At 42.3% G+C, this 24,488-nt stretch overlaps 1 protein-coding gene across 12 annotated transcripts in view; it reads right to left on the reverse strand.

Annotated features, from left to right (window-relative positions):
* The window catches only part of NEO1 (neogenin 1), a 514,543-nt gene that overhangs the window by 169,414 nt on the left and 320,641 nt on the right, over positions 1-24,488 (reverse strand). For 6 of the 12 annotated variants that reach the window (XM_069222245.1, XM_069222241.1, XM_069222240.1 and 3 more), the window contains exons 7-12: positions 21,598-21,718; positions 10,524-10,680; positions 8,835-8,989; positions 4,100-4,248; positions 2,338-2,476; positions 1,599-1,648 (exon numbers count right to left, since the gene is read on the reverse strand). In XM_069222245.1, coding sequence (XP_069078346.1) covers positions 1,599-1,648; positions 2,338-2,476; positions 4,100-4,248; positions 8,835-8,989; positions 10,524-10,680; positions 21,598-21,718 — 771 coding nt within the window. Of the gene's footprint in view, positions 1-1,598; positions 1,649-2,337; positions 2,477-4,099; positions 4,249-8,834; positions 8,990-10,523; positions 10,741-21,597; positions 21,719-24,488 lie in introns of all 12 variants that reach the window. The other 6 variants (XM_069222244.1, XM_069222238.1, XM_069222236.1 and 3 more) reach the window with 1 other exon arrangement.

The following is a 24,488-nucleotide window of genomic DNA, read 5'->3' on the forward strand; positions in this document are numbered from 1 at the left end:
GAATTTCTCACAATTCTGCAAAGGTTTCCAGAAATAGATAATCATCACTTGACTAGTCAACGGAAGAGCAGAGATGGTTCAAGGCCAGGTTTTAAAGTCTCGCGGCCAGGTAGCACGTAAATCTGATTAATAACACTAAACATTACAACGCGAAAACAGGGTGTAGGATAAACATTACGCTTGGCTGAAGAAGAGAGAAAAGGACGGTCTTGAATTCCAAAGCGTTGACATAAAACCTCCGGTCTACCTTTGCATTTCCAGTCTTCATGTTCAGCTCCAAAGGGTCTGTGGTGGTGTCAGCTCAACTACTGACCCCGTGCTGACGGAAACGTTTGGGTCTAGCACACTTTAATAAATACATTCCTACTATCCCAACCACTCAAGTCTCTCTATCCCATCATCCTAAAGTATTCTGCTTTTCATCACACATTGTTTAAAGAACCATGAAAACACCAGAATCTTATGACCACCAACCCTGCTTAAGAAAGATGAAGTTATAATTTCGATGGGTGGGGTTTTAATCCTTGTTTGCCTACTTCAACAAACTAGTTCAGATTACTCCTCAGTTTTTTTTAGGATTCTTGGCTGAATTGTGCCAACTCTAGACACTATATTTAATTCAGTGGAATTGCCGCTTTAGTGCGTATTTAAACTTTGTCAAGAGCCGCCACATGAATCCTGAATCCTGCACCGCTGTACTTCTCAGGAATGTACATTTTAGAGCAGGGAGTTGGAAGGAAGTAACCACTCGTACATCTCTCTGCCTACGAAAAATGTTCTTAGATCTGTGTGCGACTCTGAAGAGGTCCTGTGCTGCAGCCTTTGAAGAGACAAAGTATATAATATAATGTGAACCAGAGCTCGTAAAGCAATCAGCAATGTACCAGGTAGAAAAATCTTTAGGTTCAGATTAGCATTTGCTTTTGGGAAAGTGCTATGATCGTTTTAATGTATTTATATACTGCTTCACGACTGTTCCTGCAGAAAAAACTCCAAGTGGAATATTATTTATAAACAAAAAATAAAACGAAACTGTAGTACAGCTTGTTCGTTGGTTTAAAAAAAGATGGTGCGTAAGTAAAGCTGTCACTGGCGTTGGCAGGCCACACCTGCTGCCTTGCACGTTTTAAAACTCTAGACACTGGTTCCCAATCAATGAGAGACCCTGCTGGGCAATGATGAAGGCTATTGGGCTTACACCTTTGAAAGAGCGCCACTAATTAAACAGCTCAACACCAAAGCAGCACAACCACAAATCATATTATGGCATAAAATGCAGGCTTAAAAAAAATCCTATGCATTTAAAATTACATTTGAAAGAACAACAGTAACAAGCTGATAGCATACGACGACTGGCACTAAATACCAAAAATAAAAATGTGAGGTTGTTTAACTACAATAAAGCAAATGAGAGCATTTGAACAAAGGAATGTGTAGACTAAATCCAGGGTTAAAAAGATGAGAGAAAACGAAAGTTTTCTAATTGAGGTCTCCCTCTCGGAATCCCCCCCCTGCTCTGCCATTACTCGCTACGCAGACCCTTATTCAGAACATTTCCAGTGGGTACAGGACAAACATATCAGGGACAGCACTCTTACCTTGGAGTTACGAACTTCGAGAGTCAGATTTTGAGGGGCAGAGCTGGGAACTGGAACACAAAAACAGTTGTTAGTATGACCCTATAATGAGGCTAGGTAGATACGTATAACAGGGTCTAGGAACCTTCAAGAAGGTGCTCATCTCGCTTGGCCTGTGCAGAAGTTGGAAAGGGGGCAGCCTGTGCACGCGCCGAAAAGAAGTTTTAGTGAGACAATGGACTCGTCAAGAAAGACCGCTGTACTGCAAGGCTAATGTCCCTCCAACACGCCTCATATGGTTCATAAGGAGAATACACTTTTCTGAAGTGTTCGATGTTCAATGCAAAGTCAATGGTAACACTAAAGACAACCCCGCAAAGAGAAGTCACATAAACCGCATGTATGACTTTGCAACCACTGTGCGAAGTCAGCTAAGCTTCCCCCCCACCAATGCCACAACCTACATTCAAGTGCTAAGGACTGAAGCATTGCTTTGTTCAAGACTTGACTCCAATGCCTTTAACAATAACTAGCTCCTATACGTTTGACTGATTACTCAACCACCCTATAAAAGTAGCTAGGGGAGCAGGTGACGTCCAAATTGGGAATCTCATCTTAATGAGTCTCTCTCTTTTTTCATGGAATCTTGTAAGATACAGACTTTACATGTAACACATTTCAGAAATACTCATTTCAGTCTTAAATAAAAAAAAAAAAAAAAACACTTTCTCCTAAGCCATGCTAGCATTATGCAACCTACCGTCAGAGAGCGTTCGGACCACAACATCCTGCGTAGAAACACCAGAGCCATGCTTGTTGTAGGCCACAACACGGAACGTGTACTCTGTGTATTTTTTCAGCCCATTAATAGTGTATGAGTGACCTCCGACATCAACATCCTAAAGAACGGGGAGCATGATTAAGATTTAAATCTATCTAGAATGTGGAAAAAGCATATAGTTCCCAACCAAGCACCAGTTCTCAAGTGCCACAGGTTCCATGCACCGAGGCCATACTATTGACTACATAGAGCTAAGCAAGTTTGAGTACACATACCATCAAACACCAACATCTAAAACTTAAACCAGGTCGACATGCTTTCTAAAGGCATTATATCCCTATAATGCCCTTTTCTAAGGGTACTAATGTGCTCATTCTTGCTCACGTCTGCCAGCTACGCAGTCCATGACCCCACCAACACTCCTAGCTCAAACATGCTCATTCTTGCACCCCGCTCTTGATCCGTGCCATTTCAACTAACTAACCTACCTTAACAATCACTCCCACCAGCTGATAAGCTTTGTTTCTTTCACACCCACTACTTTTTTAGTGTGATTCTACTTTTCATCATGTATTCTACATTCACCTCCCTACCCTGTTAATTCTCTGCTCACCATCCCAAATTATTCTGCTTTCCATCACAAGTCACCCACTTTTCACCAATTCAACAAGCTCACTTCAGCGCCAAACATCTATCTGTTCATTCCACAATATTCCCCAGACACCTAATTCAATAAAACACTTCCCATTCTAACCAGCTATGTCTTATGCCAGCTATTCCACTTCAGCATGTCATTACTATCTCTCAGTCTATCACTCAACACACGAGTCCGGTTCTCCTTCGGCTATGTCTTCTCACGATCCTCACCAATCCAACATGTTTATTCTTCTGTCTTATCTCACTACTCCACCCCTCCGTCTCATTCTACCCCAAGCATCACCACTCCAACATGCTGATTATTCTGTCTCACCCATCACACCAACCTGCTCTTCTTTTGTCTCACCTCACAACTTCAACCTGCCCATTTTTCTACCTCACCTCACCATTCAAAGTCTCATTGGTATCGATTCTCACCGCTCCAACCTGCTCATTCTCCCGTCTCAGCTCACCACTTCAACTATCTTATTCTTTTGTAGGTTATCACAACTGCACTAGTTCTATGTTTCTCTCGATCCTCAACACTCCAACCATCTCACTCTATCCACTTCACCAATAAAGCTACCTTGTTCGTCTCTCCACCCCAACAATTTCACTTTTGTATCGACCCTCACCATTAAGCCATCTCAGATCTCAGTACAACAATCGGCTTAACCTTCTCCCTGATCACAACTGCCATCAGCTCATTCGTCTCTCAGTTTTCGCCAAATCACGTATCAAATTCCCATCAATCCAACCTGCTTGAATCCAATCCACTCTGCTCTTTCCCAAAAATAGTCAGATTCCTCTCAGGTGCTTTCTATGATATTCGGCTGATTCTTCTCTAACGTTTGCCAACACAAGTTGTTTTTGCTCTTTTGCTTACCACCTCGATCTGCTTATTCTCCTCTCCTTCCTTGGTACACCAGACAGGTCATTTTTCTATATTACTTACCACTCCAAATTGCTTATTCCTCACTAGCTCAATGACCCAATCTCCCCAGTTATATCCTAGTTCAGTATGTGTTTTATCAAATCTGTAATCTCTTTCTTGTACTCACTGTGCATACCCTCAAACACTTCTTTAACTCTCCACTAGTTTTACCTGCTCGGTTTCGGCACCTTTCTCCATGTAGTAAAGCTTGTAACTTTGAATTTCGCCATTGCCTGACAGCGGGGTTTCCCAGCTTACTGTGATTGAGGTGGGGAGAGAAGAATAAGCTCGGAGGTTGGGTGCTGGACCTGGAACCTGAACTGAAAAACAAATCACCAAAATTATCTAAAAACTCATTTTTATTGCTCTTCAATATTCCATGGAATATATATTTACATTTTATAAGTAGTATCGTTGTGCTAAAGCTCTATATCAGGAGTCTGAGGGCACTGATTTGGACGAACAATTATTACTAAGCAACAGAATGGGAGCACAAAGACAAAGCAACAAAACAATTTCTAAAAGGCAATTTCCCCACTTTTTTCTATCTCATAACCCCTAGTCAGTTGACAACTTTTCTCTTTTGCCAACTGTAAAATCCATGCCCTGTGCATTATGAACCATTGCTTAGCCTGCCTGTGGGATGTCATGTAAGTGGAATGTTTATGAGTGGTAGAAGTGTTCAGTATTGAATCCTGGTGGGGTGTAATTTATCTACATCTTATCGTGGTCTATAAGGAGAATTAATATTTAAGCTACCTTAGTGAACTCTCGAGTCTCTGCTTATTCTGAGAATTCTATCTTGACAACAAGAATAAAGAACTCATGTATGAACGAAGAAAATAAGAACTAAGAATCAGACGTTCCACCAGTGTTATCATCTGACAGCCTCGGGTTAACGGAGAGGTTCAGAGAGCAGCACTGTGAAATGTTGCTGGGAATACAGCAAGGAAAGGTGCTGAGGAAGGACTACAGAGAAAAACTGAGGAAAATCTGAAACAAAGCCCAGCAAAGTATTGGGGGAAAAGACCACTGTAGAGTTTTCAGATCATGGTGAAACATTTAAGATCAAAACAGAAATATGCTCCATATGTACCCAGTATCAACTGATGTGTCAGCATTACTGCTGCTTGCTTGAGCCAGTGGCAAAAACAATGGGATAGTTTGAGACAGCTCCACTAACCAGAATTAAAATGTTTCTCATTGCTTTGGAAATGGATAACTTACCATCTTTCACTTGTAACACCATTCTGTACAGTTTTACAGGTTTATTTGTAGTGCTTTTAGGGTTCCCTGAGACAGTGCATGTGCTGCTGCTTGAGAACATTTTGTTAGCTTACAGTGGCCGCCCATTGCTCACCAATGGATGGCATCATTCTCAGTCATTCGCTTGCTTCTAATTTGTTAACACGTATGGGCCTCATGTCCTCTTCTTGTATCTGGACCCTCTCCTGGAGCACGGACGCATTACTTGTATCCTTCTACTGCTTGTGTTGTTGCAGCTACTTTTTCTTCTCTTTGTGGAAGCATGTGTGTCCTCATCTGCTAGTCCTCATCATCTCCCACACAAATGTGCCTCCAGCCCCCTCCCTCTATCAGTGTTCCCTCCCTTGCACAACATAAAATGCTACAATGCTGCCAACCTCGTAGCATTTCTTTTTGCTTTGTTGCTTTCTCCCGTGCACAACAAAAACAAAAAATGCTACAATGCTGCCAAAGTCATAGGACTTCCTTTTGCTTTTTTACTTTTGGCCATGCTGCACAGAGAGAACATTTTTTAATGGCTGCTATAGTGCATTGGAACACAAATTAGCACAAATTGTGGTGGACTGGTGCACAATGACTGATATGCTGTTGGGGTGCTCTAAAGCATGAAGTGGTGTACTGAGTGTTATGCTGTTGCGGGGAATGGGCAGTTGTTGCTATAAACAACAAGTGAAACCCATGGATAACAAGAGACCAGGGGTTCACATATAATTATTAAAGTAAAAATGGCCCCTAATTGAAAGATACAAAATATATATATTTATACACACACATACGGGAGAACAATCAACCCATATGCACAGTCCAATCAACACAAGATATATTTTATTAGCAACTGAATTACACAAAGAAATGTTGCGGTGAATGGGAGCACATTGTGACAGTGGTAGGTATTCTGTTGTGGTGCACTGGAGCACATAGGGGCGCGATGGCTATTATGGAGCATGGGAACACACAATGATGTGATGGCTGTTATGGTGCGTGGGAGCAAATAATTACAAAATGGTTGTTAATCTATTATGATGTATGGGAGTAGGCATGGATGTAACATATGCTGTTGCAGCACATTACATTGTAGTGACAGCGATGCTGTTGTGGTGCCTGGGACCTTGTATTGGTCCTGTGGCGCAATTAGATGTTTTACACTGGTATGTGCCAATTGCTTCTGTTGGCCCTTAATAAGGAATAGTGGAGAGTGTCGATTGCTACTTAGGTTGAAGGCTGACTCTATGGGAACTGAGATAAATGGTAGTGGTATTGTTGTGTAGCCAATTTAGTCATAGCTCCATGCACATTATTTTAACACACTAGGCCAAGCCGCTGTGCACCTGAACCTAGATATATTTTTATTCCGCTTCATTTTATTATTGTTACAATAGCCACTTTTACGGTCTTGTTTTATTTTCTGTTTATCTAACTGTTTTTGCCTAGGCCAGCACTCTGTTCTCAAACAAGACATTCTTGATCACTCTGTGCTTCTTCCAAAGCTACTGCACAGTACATTGCTGGTGAACATTGTAGAAGTTTAGTCTCCAACATTCGTAGAAAACACACATCCTTACATAGGGACATTTTCCCAGAACATCAGCTGTATTATAAAAACACTTCCTTGTCCCTTACACGTTAGAGGGAGATTCCAGCCAGAGAACCACAACTGTATGCTGATTGCCAAATGCTTTGCTACAGATGCTAACGCAGACCGCAGGCCTTTGCTCAGGTATGGGGGATGATGTCTTTCCAGGGGAACCTGAAGGGCAGAATTAGAGCTTAACATGCTGTGCTCTATCATAGTTAGGTAGGAGTTAGTCTATTGACAATATGATAGTGCTATTTTCATGCTTCACTCTTCTCATCACAATTTTAATACTGTCATGTTGTGTCATCCTGGTTATTGCAGCTCACGCTTTGCTATCTAATATGCAGTTGTTTTATTTTTATTAAACTCATTATTGAAGCTGAATCTGCCACCGTCATTTATATATGAGACTAAGTGTAACTGAGAGAAACGGATGAGACCTGAGTGACCACGGCTTCCCTGAGAAACCAAGTATGTCATGCCCAGTCATCCCTATCCTTGGGTAGAGATGAGGCACTGCTAGTTAGCTGGAGCAAAACCCGGAGTAGAGCGTCAGGTGTCACCCGCAGTGGGTTAGACTTAGTCTCCCACACTGCGGGCGATTCTGCCGCTCAAAATCCAGTAGTCTCATTAAAATAATGAGAGCCTACGCAACAGTGTAACAGACTGTTAACTGCAAATATAGCATCTGTCTGGTGTATTTGTGCATACAAATTATATCTAGGTTGCATTTTGAGTGGGTTAGGAGGAAGCACAGAAGAATTACACTTATGTAATTTCAGGAAGGGTAAGTGATATCCTTCCTGAAGAATCACTAGGTATTGTTGTGTGAATGGAATGTGTGGTAAGACTGGAATGTGCAGTATTCATGCAGTGTATGTGGCGGTAGCAGTGACAGTTGGATAAGAACGCTGAGCAGAAATACACTTGCCTTTTGGTGGTGTAGACCTGAAACCTGATTTATTAAATAAGCTACCTACATGGCTGTTAAGAGTCTACAATTCTTCTAAAGATTCTACACTACCTTGTCGTTCCTCCTTAGAATGAGTTGGGCTTCTTCCTTCAGCTTCAAATTACCATGACAGATTCAAATAGCCTATTTTAGCAATTAAAGCAAAATGTTATCCAGTCTTACATCAACCTTAACTAAAGGAAGCTGTAACCATCATATGTGAATGTCTCTTTTTATATACCGCCAGTATTCAAACTTAAAAAATAATTTCCTACTGAAGCTTGGTGACTCAAGTTATTCCCTTCCATACTCAAAGGGTGTTCATGCACTCTACTGTTCTATGGCTGATTCTCTGCAAGCATCTCGTAAACCGTCAATATACTCCACGTATTTTTTTTTTATTTTGCCTGTACAAGAGAACATTATTTATGGTCTTCGTCTTTTCCAAATTTTAAATGGGTATGTGGGTGTGAGGTGTGGTGTGTCAAGCCAGAGAGGACTTTTAATAGGTTTTGAGAGCACAGTAACTGTTGAATGGCACCATCAAAGACCTTTATGACACCAAGAGGCCACTGATTCAAACCATTTTAAGTGTACTCTGCCTTATCTAGAGAATAGAAGGAAGGGACCCAATTATGGGCTTCTGTGACAACAGTGATATGAAAGATTGAGGCACATGACTTTCAATGTTTAAAACACCCCATTTTGCTTCCATAGTAGGAACGCATATGTTTAAAACGCTATCTAACTGCAATACAGAGAAATGCAGATTACACTGAACAACTTCTGAAGTCAGTATCTCTGTGGTAAAAAGCAGCTTCTGAACACTAGCTGCATCATTACAAGAGTTAACTAGGATTCACAAGTACACAGCGTGCACCATTATCTGATATGGAATTGAAGTTAGCTAACTTTTACTTAGGGAAAGGTGTAAATAGTGAGGTCAATATAGCAGGGATCCAAATGATTCTTGTATTTCACTATTAGTCCCATTAGCCACAGTAGGTAACTGTAAGGGAGTTATCACTCCCAGGATGGAGACAAAAAACAATATGTCACACTGTGTAACAACTTCAGTTGAATTTGTGATGATATACAGTTCACAAGCTCACCTTCGGGCTGTGTTGCCACCTTGAGTGGGATGGAGCTCTCTCCTGCACCATGTCTATTCACAGCCACAACACGGAAGATGTAGACAGTCTCTGGCATGAGGTTCTGGATGGTCACCTGCATTTCTCCAGGATGACTTGTGTTTTCCACGCGGTCTCTTTTTGAACAAAATGATTGGAAAGAAGGACAGAGCCATTATTAGAAAAGCCAAGGTGCAAGGAGAAAGAACTGTATACAATACCAACAGTACACATGCCAATGCAGTAAATCTGTAACCCTGTTCCAACCTCAAGAATTATTGCAGTTGTATCCTAGATTTGGAAGTATTAAAGCTTCTTCAAGTCTGAAAAACTGTTTCTAAATCAAACTGCCAAGAAAAGGGCACCATCCCAAAACATGTAAAGCATTTAGAACTAATTGCTAAAAACAACAGAATGCCTAGTGCAATTAACTGTGGATTGAGATGACACAAATAAAATGTAGGGCACTGAAGTGACCAATCTATTTTTAAGTACTATTATAAGTTGCAGAAGCTATACCATCATTGTACTCAAGACCCAAGATCTATTTCTCGGGTAAAAACAGAAATTAAGCATTCAAAACCTGGCTGCTTACTGTCAGATCACCAGTGGGGCTATTAGGAAGGTTCCGTCACCTCCACTCCTATCCAACACTTTTTTCAGTTGTAAAGCCAGTTGAGTGATGGGTGCATATTATAGCCAACATATCAACTGAGTCGTAATTATCAGTTCAATTTCAATACTCATTTATAAAAAGTCACTGAGTGGGATGAAGTGAACTTAGTACATGTAAATTCCAAGGACTTCAGTAAGACCAGTGTTTTTCATTTTATGCCCTTTTACTACAAGTATCCTCAATAAATGTAAGTAACAAAAGGAGGCGCTTCCTGCCAGATTCCCATTCCATTTTTTTCCAGGCTCTTTCACACACACACATTAACAGATGAAAAGCGAGAGCAGTCACCATACCCACTCTCAAGTGAAATTCTTCCTCTTAGCCATTTAATACACTCTTGATGGATCGCTTTTATGAAGAAGTGATTCCAACTCTACATCTATCCTTCCATCCTTAAGCAATTTCCTGACGGTCAAGGGGTCATCTCACGAGCGTCATTCAAAATTGGTTATCCTTGGCAGGGTCACAGCTTGGTCATGATAGTCAAGTTCATTCTCCATATTCATAGTACCTAAATATGGTCTCTCACGCTCTTCCTCTCCCTAAAGGTTATTTATGGCATCTTCTGTCCCTTACCCAATGGATTCTAAGTTATGCGTAAATGGAGTTGTCTCGATTAGAGAGTAGGGTACTGTACGTCCATGCAAACTCACTATATTTTGGTCATACAGGCTAAAGGGGATTAGGGAGCTGTGAAGCAGTTCCATTTACTACAGACCTTTTAATACAGAAATATCATTGGCGAAAGAAACAGACTGCTCCATGTTCGTCAAACTCTTTTGCCAAAAGAGAATTACTTTTGGGGTGAGGGAAGTTCACACTGCAAATGCTTCCAGTCACAGGCCACTGCCTTAGTATTAGTAACTGTATGTGGAGTCCAGAATGCATTTTTTGAATTACTGACCATACCTTTCGGGCATGACCGCTTCTACAAAGGGCAATGCAGTGTAACTAACTACATGAAAAAGAGAAGAAAGGCAAGGCAGAGTTCTTACCTGTTGATGCCTTCTTTGCCATAGAAGACAGAGTAGGTGAGGTTTTCTCCATGGGGCTCAGCTGGAGTTCTCCAAGTCAATTTGATGAAGCGGGTAGACACAAGGGAGGCTACAACATCTCGGGGAGCTGATGGCAGGGGTCCAGCAGGCACAGGTGCTAGATGATCAGTAGTGGCACTGGTCAGTGAGGTAGGAGGGAATGTTGGGATGGCAACATCTGGGCACGTGCAAATATTGGGACACAGGGAGCGCAAACACCACCATGATTTAAACAAACAAAAAAGAAGAAAGAAAAGAAATAAACAAAAACCATGATGGAAAACAAAATAAACAGAACTGAATGCGAAGGCCGCGGAGGTCATGCAGGGGAATGGAGACGCACAGGTAAACCACAACTACTGCAAACTAGTGGAAAAGCTCTGCGTGCTTTACATAAGAGCCATGGGGTCACATACTTTACTACTGTATGTACATTGGGAGGAGGAGGAGAGAATGATTGAAATGAAATGCTTTCACAAAACACAGTGTAAAGTTAAGTGTACATCTACAATACACTATACAATCAACTGCATAGCCACTCGAGAGAAATCTTCATTGGACTTGTAGACCATTACGCAATCACAGGCCTCAAATGACGTGCTATCGAAGACATTTTCTTAAGAAACGAAAATGAAAAGGCCTAGGCATCTGCCAACGAGCAGGTTTTCTATAACAGTGAAACAGAAGGCCTGCATGTGAGGTACAATTCGAGTGTTGGAATGAGACGTTCTGAAGTGCAGGACCACTTGCAAGGCCATGGTGTATGACCGATCTGTTTTCTGCTAGAGCCAAGCTCTGTAAAAGGGAACACCATAGCGACAAGATTGCTCTGTGCTTATTCAGAACTGTGAGAAGCAACTATTATAGGCAGACTGACGTAAAAATGTCTAAAGCTACAGATTCTCATGTTTACTTTCATAGGTATGGACAGAATGTGTTAGGCACACTTTCTCCGGCTTAATAGAGAAGGATCTATTTGCACTGTCATGATGCTTGTAATGGACTGAACGACCACGTACATTCATAAAGCACTCTATACGAAGCAGATCTACTGGCTGGAATATTCCTGTCCTAGGAACAGCAGGTCTGTGAAACAGCTACTATGAAAGATCAGGCTGTGTGAAGTAAGCTACCACGATTTGTGCACAACAATATGAGAATCTCTTTGATGGTCAGGTGAAAATCTTTGGTGGACTTTTACTGGCAGGATCAGGCTCTTTTAGAGTCTCATTTACAGGAACAAGGCTCTGTCGCAAATCGAATGTTTTTATTTACAGAGTCAATGTCTGCAGTTGTTAGATTTCTAATATGTTTGCTTTCTGGAACTCATATGAATTCTGCTGATGGTTCTGTACCTGCCTGAGGCCCTATGTGCTTCAGTTCAAAAGGAGCAGTGCTTCTCTCTTGCACTGAACACAATGATAAGACAAGGGTGGCCTGGTGGTAACAAGCCTCCTGGTTATACATAAAGGCGAGTTTTTGTTTTTTTTAATGTGCCCACAGAAAATGTTGGACGTGTATGTCCGCCACAGTCCCTGCAGAGCATTGTGCTTATTTACAGCAGTCCGTGGAAAAACAATGATTTCTCTCTCAGTGCTTCTTTTCTCAGCAAAGCCAGAACAGGGCAATGTGCCGCTTACAGTCTGCGGTGTCCACCAGCATCTGATGATGCTTCAAGTATAAATTAATACTTCCAAGGTGACGGCATCGCCATACGCTATGATGGGAGGTTATTTTCAACGTCATATGTACCTACTGTGCAGCTAGTAGTAGTAATCTTTGCTTCGATTTAAACAAATAATTCACAATTAAATATACAACACAAAACAATAAGACAATTTAAAATATCACAAAAGAATAGTATGGAATTCGAAATAAAAGAAACCAATAAAAAAGCTACACAAACAATATTCATGGCAAACCTAGTTCAGAGCCTTGTTTGGCTGACTGACTTAAGATAATTATAAATTAACAAAATACATTTTCAGGGTGCTACTAATTAATCCATTTGGAAGAGCACAGAAAACATACAGCTAGACTTGATATATAGTTCTAATACTGCTTGGATCGTAACACAGGTTAAAAGCATGTCTTTCGAAGTTCTAATAAATAAGGGCACAGAGAATGCATATGCTCAATGGTCTGTTCCTAACCTTTACATTATTGACATAACTCTTGTTTGTCAGAAGAAGATGGAAGTCCTGAGCCTTCAAACTGCAGAAGCTGAATATTCAGTAAATTAAACATTAAATCATGTGTTAGGTTTGTATTGCTCTTTAGAGCCCAAATATTTTTCCCTACATTTTGCATAAATGGACTGCAGGCAGATCAAGTGTTTGAGAGTGCCTACGTGCCCAGGATCTTCCACATAATGGATGTACTTTATTTTCACAAGGCTGACCTGAAGTTCCTCAACTGGAAGGTATCTATACTCCTGGATCTTAAAAGCGCCAAAAGAGTAAGTGAAATTCAGACTTTCACGACACAGGAGCCTTTCTTGCACTTCACAAATGACGCAGTCAATCTTCGAACAAACCGGAGATTCGTTCCTAAAGTGCCTTGTGATATCCATTTTAACAAACCTATAATTCTAAGAGCTTTCTTTCTGAATCCAAGCTCACCGGCAGAAAGATCTCTGCATACCTTGGCTCTCAAAAGATGCCTCAAGTTTTACATGTATCGTTCAAAAACTACTCAACTATGGTATCCTATAGTCAGATGTGTATGGGAACTCCAGTGGCTAAAGCAACAATAACCAGATGGATTTCAGCTGCAATACAGTTTGGTCACTTTAAAGCTAGTCGACTGTTGTCGAGCAAGGTCAGAGCACACTCAACCAGGGCAGTGTCTACATCTACAGCCCTCTTTGCTGGTGTGCCTTTAAAAAAGATATATCAGCTGCAACGGGGAGAAGTGTACATTCCTGCACACAGCAATATTGCCTAGAATCGGCTCAATGCATTGATGCTGCAGTTGGTCAAGCAATACTATGTAAGGCGAGCCTCCATTGTTTATGCTTCTAGATCTATATTACTGAAATAGGTTTTTTCATTGATTGATTTTTATTCTCAGGATTAGAATTGTTCTTAATGTTATTCTTATTATGATTTTATATATATATATATATATATATATATAGATATATATAGATATATATAGATATATAGATTTACAGATTCTACACATGGGTATACGTATACATGTTTATTTTGCATGTCAGCTTACCAATAATTTTCATATTAAGACCCACCATCCGCTAATACACATTAGATAAATATTCCACTTACTGCTTGCTAATCTGATTCAAGCATGTGAAGCTATGAAAGATCCAATACTGGAGAAGAAACTGAGTTACATACCTATAACTTCAGTTTTCCGAATTGGTATCTTTAATAGATTGACATGTGACCCACCCTCCTCCCTTGAGAGTCTCCCCTTATATCTAGGGATAAAAATGTCCACTTGTGCTCAAACACCTGAGGAAAACAGCCTCTCTTTGGAGTGTTCTAGAGGGTACTGTTGCCTGATTGGTCATAAGTCAAGTTTGATCTCTTTTTTTTTTTTTTATAAAGGACATGGATATGTTATGAAGGAGACTGTTCATTGCCATTAGGGCCTATGGTAATGATCTATAGTACTGTTAATATACTGTGTAACTCCCACTTCAACGACAGATGATTCAAGCATGTGAATCTATGAATGATCCAATACTGGAGAAGCATTGCAATCTACCCAAAATGTATTTCCCTGCCCATATAAACAACATATTTAATAATATAGTCAAGAGCAAATTATACTCTTGCTATTGTCACCATTTCCCTTTCTTCCAGGAAAGAGTGCAATTTAGCCAGTATGATCATGTAGTGCCTGCAAGGACTGGTCAGGTGGGGTACATGCCCTTCCAAGTTCAACCATTCATCCAGCAGGAAGCCTAATAATCTACTGTTAGACACCGTAGTAATAAAGATCTCTCAAATTCAGACTGAATCACAGTCTGCACCAAATTTAACAAAAGAACTAACTGAAAGAACCCAGCCAGCAAATCATACTGCCTTGCATTCACAAACAGATGCTGCAGGACGTTTCACTGTCTGCCAGAATGAGTAAGAAAGCAGAGGAAACAGTGTCAAGCAGTTCAGCCTGTCTAAAGGTCATCAAGCTGCAGATGATTTTGTTCCCAAAAAAATATTTAATTTCACTCATGAGGGCAATCTACCGTACTCAAAGTGACCAAGTACATTCACACGTCTACTCAACTTTGGTTAATGTCCCAGGGCACAAATCAACAGTAACAAAGTCATTCTAACTTTCCCTTTGAACAACACTGGCTTTCTTTACTCCAAGGGTCACACTGAGGCTCTCTGACACATACTCAAACAGCTAAAAGTCATCATCTGAACCAGCTATACAAATCTCTATTAACTTAACATTTTAAGAAACTATGTTTAGTGTCAATAGCCTACCACTAACACTGGGGGACAGTGAAAAGTACACGGATGATGGTGCCATATAGAGGAACCATCACCAGCCCCATGAATGTTCATAGTTTGCTTAAGAAAGCAGGATAGGCCAGTGAGCAGGATGTGTTCTGAAACTACAACTTTTCCCGAGTCACCCAAATAAATATTAAAAATGGATTTATGAACTCTTCTCATTTCTCCTGTTATAAGGTCAAACCATAATCCTAGCTATAACTCTGCTATCCACACTAAAAAGTGGATTTCAGAAAATCTAAGCGCTGCAGTGTTCTGACTTGGCTGCCCCATTCTGCACAAACTACATTAGCTGGATACTGATGACTCTTTAGGCAGGGACGTTAAAATTATTTGAATAGGAATAAGGTAAGACTCTATACGAAGGGGGGAAGAGGGGATGATTTGGAATTCCACTAATCTCCAACGATATGTGTCCTATTCATAACTGTCCAATCACAGGGCCAGCGTTAGGGCAGTGCAACCGCACCTGGAGCTGATCTTGGAGGGGTGGCGCTGTTTTGTCAAGATAACTGATTATTATTGTTCCTGCTGGAGAGTGATCCAAGTTTGGTCTCATCATTAAGTTGTGCAGAGGTTTAATGTGCCTGCTCCAAAGAAGTGACCTTGTATCATGCAGATCGCAGACCTGAGGGTAAGTGAACTGCGATTAGCATTATAAAGAAATGAAATGCATGTTAGAGAGATGTTATGGATAGATACGAGGCACTGTTGGAGAGTAGAAATGAGGGAATTCATGGAGAATGAGGTCACTGGGAGGTGGTGCCAAAAAAAAAAAAACTTTTGCACCAAGCATTACCAGCGCTAAAATCAGACCTGTGGAGTCATATCCACCAACCTGACCGTTCCCTAAACACTACGCAGAATTGTTAACATTTGCACACAAAGTTTTCAATTCTCCACCAAAACTAGCAAATAGGTGGTGATGGAGAATTCCCAATTTGCACTATTATTCCATTAAAAGCAGTTTGCAGGTACTCTTTGTCGCCATAGTCTTTTATTTTCAGAAATCTCCTAAAAATGTGCTTGACAGGATGCCCCTACCATTCTCAATCAGTTCACTGACATACTCCCACTTGCAGTGCAACCCCTCCACTACCATGTTTTGCAGGCAGTTGAACAACTTCGATAAGGTCTGCTACTGAGCAGCATCCTTCAAAACATGTGTCTTTCATATAAAATTCAGTACTAGTGCACATACTTACTAAGGTGCATCTCTGGCAGATTTGCCTGCTCCAATTCAGAGGAGAAAGCAGCACTATGTTGCTTCCACTAGGATGTCCTAGATCCCACTTTCACCCAAACGTAGCTACTTGGAGCATTTGAGAGAGAAAAAAGGTTCTCTCTCAAGCTTTGCCATGGGGCGGGGGGCTTGTGTGAATGGTCAGTTGGTGATAGTGGGCTGAGCAGCAAGGATGCTGCTCCTGATGGGGCATTACCTGTAACTAAGCTGAATAAACCTACATACTACAACCTACAAATGAGATATCATTGTTTATAACACTTTCATTTACTTTAATTTAAAATATAAAGAATATAATTCGATTTTTTTCTATGTTGGATCCCTTTTTTCAGTGCTTTTTTAAAAATCTTATTTGCTTTTAACAGTTTTATTGCGCTGAAAGTAACAAATTGAGCTTCACCAATGCCTAAAATAAAACCCTACAAACCAGCATTCATTATGAATTAGTTTGTATATTTCTGGAGGTTTTGAGCCCTTCTGCGTCCTTATCGGTATAAACCAATGGCAGAAAGTGGCACATGTCCACACAACAAACACTTTTTTTCAGAATGTGCACAGAGCACATCTAATTCCTTAGTTGAGTGAGCACAAATTAAAATTAGGAGAAACGTGGAGACACGCCTGATTCAAGGGTGGCATGAAAAGCTGAAACAAAGCAGACAATTAAACTCATCAGGGAACAGACTAAGATTTTTCAAGCAGGCCCTATTTGAAGCTCATTCAAACCTATCGTTTTGGTAAGCATCATCTTAAAAGGTTTAGAGACGGAAAAAAAGTGCATATCTTGCCAGTACAATGTCACACTGAATGTCACAGTATAACGCTCAAGTCGAGGGGGGACAAGGGTCTGTCCTGAAGAAGTCGCAGTGAGTTACTGCGGAGTGCAAACAACGCAGCATTAACCAGGAACTCCCGTTTCATTTTAATTTAGCCTCATTTAATACTGTGCTACCGAAAGGTCCACACCAAAGGTTAACACAGAGGAACGCCACAGTCTTCAATATCAGAGGAGCTTTATAACGAACAAGAGATACGAACAAGAGATACAAGCAAGACACACCACTTTAACAAATGTACCCTAAGGTTTGTAATACGGGGGTGCAATACCTTCTATTACCGACATACTTGGGTGAAATGCTTGCTCGTATTTTTTCCCTGAGTTTCCGAGTTTAACTTTACTTTGGCAAAGTTTTTCAGAAGGTTTCAAGATTCTTTTCACCACACTACCAAAATAATTTTCTCTCGTCTAAAGCAGTTAAAATGGAAAATGTATGCAGATTTTCTCAAGTAACCATTCAGTAGTGCTTTTCTTAACAAGAACATTAACTGTTTCTGAGAAGCATCTCTCACGCCGAACCATGTGGTTAGTGTTACATTTAGCAACACAAAAGGATGACGGGGCAACAAAATAACGATGGATTAAACCCAGATCTGTGACTGGGGCTGAGTGTTTGCAAAGTTTCAACCCCGTCCATCATTTTATTTTGTGATGTCGCCTAGTGTTGAATTATAGTCATCATTTGTTTTTGCAAAACCAATAATGTTTCCATAAAGATGCTTCAAACTTGACACATTTGATGTGAATAACGACCATGAATGAAGACCAGCACTCACTGAGCAATCCAAGCAGAGAAAGCCTGGGAATAAATGCTTTCCGAATAAGTAGCATATGGCTCCTAAAGGCCCACACACTGATACAAGTATGGCCTGGAGACAGTGTGCCAAGGAAGCCATAAATGTATAGACTCGGGGGGTCATCATTTAACATTAATCAGTTAACTATGATGCACAGGGATCTTCCCTTAAGTGGAATTAAAGCTCAAGCCCATACTTCAGAACTCTATGATGTGCCAGAGAACGTCTGCAACAATATACAGTACTCCTTCGGAAGAGGTAGCACGCGGGGCGCAAGAGAAAACAGATGAGACTGAACCCTTACTCCAGCCTTAGATATCAGTGAGTGATGAAGGGAATTCGATTTCCATATCAATTAAATGCATGGAAACACATCTTGACAGTTGGTTCTCCATAGTCAACCAATCCTTGTACTCTTTAGAGGGATCACGCCATGAGTGAAATGCTTGAGTGATCTTATGACTGCTCGGAGTAAAAACTAATGGTGTGAGAAAGACAGGACAATCTTTACCCGCGAGCATTTTAAAGTACAACCAACACAATATGTTAATGGCATCTTGATGCAATTAACAGACAGAAGCTTGTTTCTGAAGAGTATTATGATAATGCCTATCTAAATATCTACCAATCAATATTTTAAGAGCCTATTAAAGTCACATACCTCTCTATAAGACATAAAACGCAGGAAACAAAGCTTTATAAATTATTTTAAAAAACAATTAAGCAGTGACTTTACGCCTGCAGTCCCCACCCTTTGGCAGAGAACAGTCTAGCCTCCACTGAAACCAGAGGATATACTGCAAAGTTTCCATTCAATTGGACAGGTTCCAGGTCAAACAAGGGAAACTGGGTGGGGAGCTCATCTGTCTGTAGCACCTCTGGCACCCACAGAGAACACTGCCAGGGTACAAAGTATCACGGTATAAAAATCAGTTGCACCTTCCTCACAACTTCCCTCAATTAGAAATAACAGGAAGGTGTACCGCTGTTTCTGAAGGGACCACACTAACGTTACAAAAAAAAAATCTGGAAACACTGTTTCCAGCAACAAGATGGTGTCCCCTCCAACAGGTGGAGGGTCTCCAGCCGACTCAGCCCTCCGAATATCTGCACCGGATAGGACGGAAGAGAAAAAGGTCTTGCTAAGATGATACATTCCCACTGCTGCCTGTAAGCAGTGTACATAATCTTGATATATGACCCGTTCTCGACCGACAATGAACCAGTGAAAGATCACCTAGGTCGATGGAAAACTAATCTACAGCTACTTCCCTAACAGATTTCTAGAGAAATGATTCAGGTATTCGCACAAGGCAGAGTCACACTGAAAATGGTCGTCTTGTTACATGATTATTACTGTGAACAAACGAATTCTTCCCTGGGCAGGACCTCAGCCACTCTTGGTATGTTTGCCAATGAGGACTATCTGGTCCAACACAAGTCACAGAAGTAATAAGCTTTCTGCGTACCCTTGCCTTGCAGTTTAAAAGCAAGAAATGTGCAAAGGACTAAAGTACCGTACAAAACTGGATCCCAGGTCCTAAATGACTTTCTGCTTACAAAAACTGCAAGACTCGTGTGCTAGCAGCATAGTTTAAGATGGCCTTACTGGCTTCCATCAAAGAGACAAAGGACTGTGGGTAAGTTTTAAACATTGGCAATAGGTAGGCAACTGGCATCAAGTGGAAATGTCGCAATGGCCATTTACACCAGCAACATAGAGGGACTGCAGCAGCAAAAAATTGGGCCTCTATCCCCAGCCAGCAATAACGCCTGCTCCTAGCCGAGCCAGCACAGTTCTGCACCACTGTGGGCCCAGTACTGCAGCCAGCGCCACTGTGGCTCTAGTGCTGCAGTCTGCACCACACTGGGCCCGAGCCTACAGCCAGAACCAAAGTGCCCCCCCCCCCCACCCATACCGCAGCCAGCACCGCACTGTGCCCACCTCCCAACCCCCACCAATCCCACAGCCAGCACCGCACTGTGCCCACCTCCCAACCCCCACCAATCCCACAGCCAGCACCGCACTGTGCCCACTTCCCAACCCCCACCAATCCCACAGCCAGCACCGCACTGTGCCCACCTCCCAACCCCCACCAATCCCACAGCCAGCCCCGCACTGTGCCCACCTCCCAACCCCCACCAATCCCACAGCCAGCAGCACACTGGGCCCACCTCCCAACCCCCACCAATCCCACAGCCAGCACCGCACTGTGCCCACCTCCCAACCCCCACCAATCCCACAGCCAGCACCGCACTGTGCCCACCTCCCAACCCCCACCAATCCCACAGCCAGCACCGCACTGTGCCCACCTCCCAACCCCCACCAATCCCACAGCCAGCACCGCACTGTGCCCACCTCCCAACCCCCACCAATCCCACAGCCAGCAGCACACTGGGCCTGTTAACGGAGCACTGAAGTATTTAAAAAAAAGTAATGGGTGCAATGCTTGAGGTAACCTAGTGACTGGGCCCTGTCCTACAGCTAGCATCACACTCGGCTTTTAACAGAGCATGCAACGCTGCACAAGGATTACAATTAAGGCTCCTAGCTTTGTGGTATTTATTTTTTTGACATTTCCGTCTCTATTTATCCATATTTTTTTTTTCTCATTTTCTCCCCTATTTATTTTTATTTTGTGTTTACTGTATAAAGGAAGCTGCAAGTTATTTTTCCACATTTAACAGAAAAATGTATACTCACATTTGAACGTCCAAAAGATTTCAGCAGTCTACAGCGCAACAGCATTAGCTGAAACCACTTGCAACGTAGAATACCATAAATATCTGTGCATCTGCACTTCACTAAGCTCAACTAGTAAATCTATTGTCTTTTTTTCATCTTCCCTACTTTTAATCTGTACACCAACAGACCTGGCACTCATGATTGACAGTAGAAAAAAATCCATCCATATTTTCCGTATTTTTCTATATTTAAAAATAAATACAGACGGGAAAATAAATCGTTTTTACGGAAAACTGGGGTGCCCTAATTACAATGGGATTTCTAATGAAGCCGGCACTACAACAGAGGCAACACCCTCACGGGGCTCTGTGCAATAGCCTGCACACCACAGGACAACCCACTATAAGCGGCAGCATGATGGGAGTCTTGCTAAGGTAGCACCAGCTATAGCTTCTAGGTCAGATAGCACCAGCCAGGGCCTGAAGGCCGGCCGGCCAGCACCTGCCAGGGCCTGAAGGCCGGCCGGCCAGCACCTGCCAGGGCCTGAAGGCCGGCCGGCCAGCACCAGCCAGGGCCTGCAGGCCGGCCAGCACCAGCCAGGGCCTGCAGGCCGGCCAGCACCTGCCAGGGCCTGCAGGCCGGCCAGCACCTGCCAGGGCCTGCAGGCCGGCCAGCACCTGCCAGGGCCTGCAGGCCGGCCAGCACCAGTCAGGGCCTGAAGGCCGGCCAGCACCAGTCAGGGCCTGAAGGCCGGCCAGCACCAGTCAGGGCCTGAAGGCCGGCCAGCACCTGCCAGGGCGTAGTGCTCACCAACCAGCAGTGTGTGCACTATCATGATCCCAGCAAAAGAGGTAGAGAGGCTATGCTACCAACAAGCACCAGAGAACCTCTACACTACCTCTATGACACTGTCTATTGTCATCTTCAATGGCTCTGTGACACCCCTCCCGGATCCCAAACTGTCAAAACATAACTTACCATGCTCCAGGATAATGAGCTGGGCTGCTGCCTGAGCATTCCCCGCATCGTTCTTTGTGATGCACTGATAGAATCCCTCGTCAGACTTCACCAGGCCCAGAACCTGAAGGTTGTAATCCTTCTGAAATAGGGAGACACGAGGAGTAAGTGAGGGAATGAGAGTATGGCATAAGGGAGCACAAAGAGGAAAATTAAGAAAGGAGAAAAAAAAAAAAAACTTTCTGTGGGGATCCTCAAAAGCTAGATATAAGCAAGGTTTGTCTGTCGTAACATCTGGAGACATTTTGTGCCATTCATAGTGACAGGTGCCATCAGGAAAGAGACTCTTAATTTCATCTAAATGAGATTCTATTACACATGCATGCATTTACGTAACTTTAAAGCATACTACTTGTTATTCTTAACAAGTTTGTTGTACTTTTCACCACAAAAGAAAAGTTGCTTATGTCCTTTCATAAATGGTCCACATACATTCAAATGGCAGGAGCCACACACGTAATTCCCTACACCAATACACAACAACATAACCAAAGAGAATGGTTATGTGTTTGAAGTGTTATAAGAAGTAAATTTATTCACTCATAGCGTTTACTGATTTCAAGCTCAAAACTATCAAATAGTAGTAATGTAGAAGTAATCGGAACTCCAGGAGTACTACCTGCCGTAACCAAACCTTAAGCAGGGTAGTTGTTTCAAAGTGGTAACATTTATATAAATTACAGACAGTGGCTGAATGCAGTAAAATAAAAAAGATTCAGAGTCTCTAAATATGAGTCAGATGAAGTGGCAGTCCTGTATGGAATTCCACTGTGCTATTCTGAGTGGGCAAGTACTCCAGCACCGGGTTTTCCCAGGTGTTGGAACAACAGACGTGGTTTTAACAGGCGGTAATCCACCCAGTAAAATCACATGAGGCTTTGGTTACAGCAGCACTCACGTCCCTTTCAGAGTTTTTTTTAAAGCCCTGCTTAGTAGCTGTCTCCATTTCTTATGTGACCAACCTAAAAAAGAGCTTTCAGGAGTACTATATTTGATTGGACAGACGTTGGATGAATCTACAATGAAGTGCTTACCCTCCAAAACCAGTAATCATTTGGTTTTTTGTTTTTCAAGTTGTGCGGGCTCTTTTGTGAAGTCTAGCTATTGCATTATGACAGAGCCTGACCTCTAGGTCAAACACTTTTACTGCAATGTTATACATCTCCTAAAATAAGTGTGGGGTTTGTTCTTCTATCGTGGCAGCACACGAGAGGCAGGCATTCGGGAGGGATGTGAAACTTTACTGCATTCGGAGCCTTGGTAGAAAGTTTTTTTTTTTTTTTTTAATTACAAGTTTTAGCATTTATGGTCTGGAAAGACTTGGGCCTGACAAGGTAATCTAAATATTAATTTTAATTTATTTGATAATTTGTATACATTACAAATGTTATATTTAACATGCATCAAATTTAATTCACTATCCCTTAACACTACCACTCCCTGAGCCTTACAACTCCTTTATTACCCCTTAATGCTACTTATTCCTGAACCCTAAGAACCCCTAACTACCACTTCACACAACCCTTTCTTGAACCCTAAAACCCATTAAAACCCATAATAGTATCTATGAGTGAACCCTTACTACCCATTAACTCTAACCTGAACCGAAAAACTCCCTATTATGCCTTAACACTACCCTGAACCCTAAAAAGCCAATACTCCCCCTTAATGTTACCCATCCATGAACCCTAAAACACCTTCCTGGCTCCTTCAAGCTACCCTTCCCTGATCCCTGCCAACCCATACGACCCTTTAACGCTACCCATCCCTTAACCCTAAAAAAGCACAGGCAAAGCTAACAGGTCTCACAGCGAGGGGTGCCGTGGAGCATGCAGACGAACAAGAGTAACAGAGCCACAGAAGCACAGGGACGAGAGGGCAACATGAGTGCGGGTGGGGGACAGAAGCACACAGGTGTGAGAAAGTGACATGGGAGCACAGAACCTCACAGGTGAGAGACAGCCCATGAGCATGTGTAGGGGACAGAGGCGCACCAGTGAAAAAGACCAACATGGCGCGTAAGGAGGCAAAGATGCACATGAGAGAAACACACATGCGCTCTCATGGAGTACATGAGAGCTCGTTTAACATCGAAGGTATGGAGAGCCTGTTCCGCAACTAAGTCAGGTTGAGGGAAAAAAACAGGAAGTTTAATGAACTGAGGTGGAACTGTGAGACTACCTTAGGGAGAAATCTGGGGGCGGGTGCAGAGGACAATCCTTTCACTGTGTAGCTGGAAAAAAGTTTCTTCAGAGGTTATTGCCTGAAGCTCACTGACATGCCCGAGTGATGCAATGGCGACCAGAAATGATACCTTCCAATAGAGAAACTGGAGGGGGCAGGAGTGGAGGGCTTAGAAAAGAGGGCCCACAAGTCTTGTCATTACAATGTTGAGGTTCCATGTCGTGTCCGGTGGAACCCGAGAAGGAATGACTCTTTTGAGACCGTCCATAAAACCTTTAATGGCTGGAATTCCAAAGGGGAAACATGTTGCCTATTCTGAAGACAGGTGGCTACAGCAGCTAGGTATAGTCGTATGTGCGTGAAAGCTAAACCACAAGTGTGCAAGTGAAGTAGGAAATCGACATCTTGCAGTTTGACTGCTAAAGGATCAATGTGTTTTGAATAACAATAGTAGACAAAACTCTTCCACTTGGCAGCATAACAAGCATGAGTAGTAGGCCTATGCACTTCTTTAAGAAATCTCATGCATTCAGGTAGAAGATTAAAGCACCCCAATTCTAGGACTTCAGGAGTCAGATAGCAAGATTGAGAGTTCTGGGGTCTGGGTGCCTGATTTCTCCATGGTTCTGCGTGAGAAGGTCCAACCTGTTGGGGAGCCTCTTGTGCAG

This window comes from Pleurodeles waltl, chromosome 3_1, assembly GCF_031143425.1.
Source record: "Pleurodeles waltl isolate 20211129_DDA chromosome 3_1, aPleWal1.hap1.20221129, whole genome shotgun sequence".
Classification (NCBI taxonomy): domain Eukaryota; kingdom Metazoa; phylum Chordata; class Amphibia; order Caudata; family Salamandridae; genus Pleurodeles; species Pleurodeles waltl.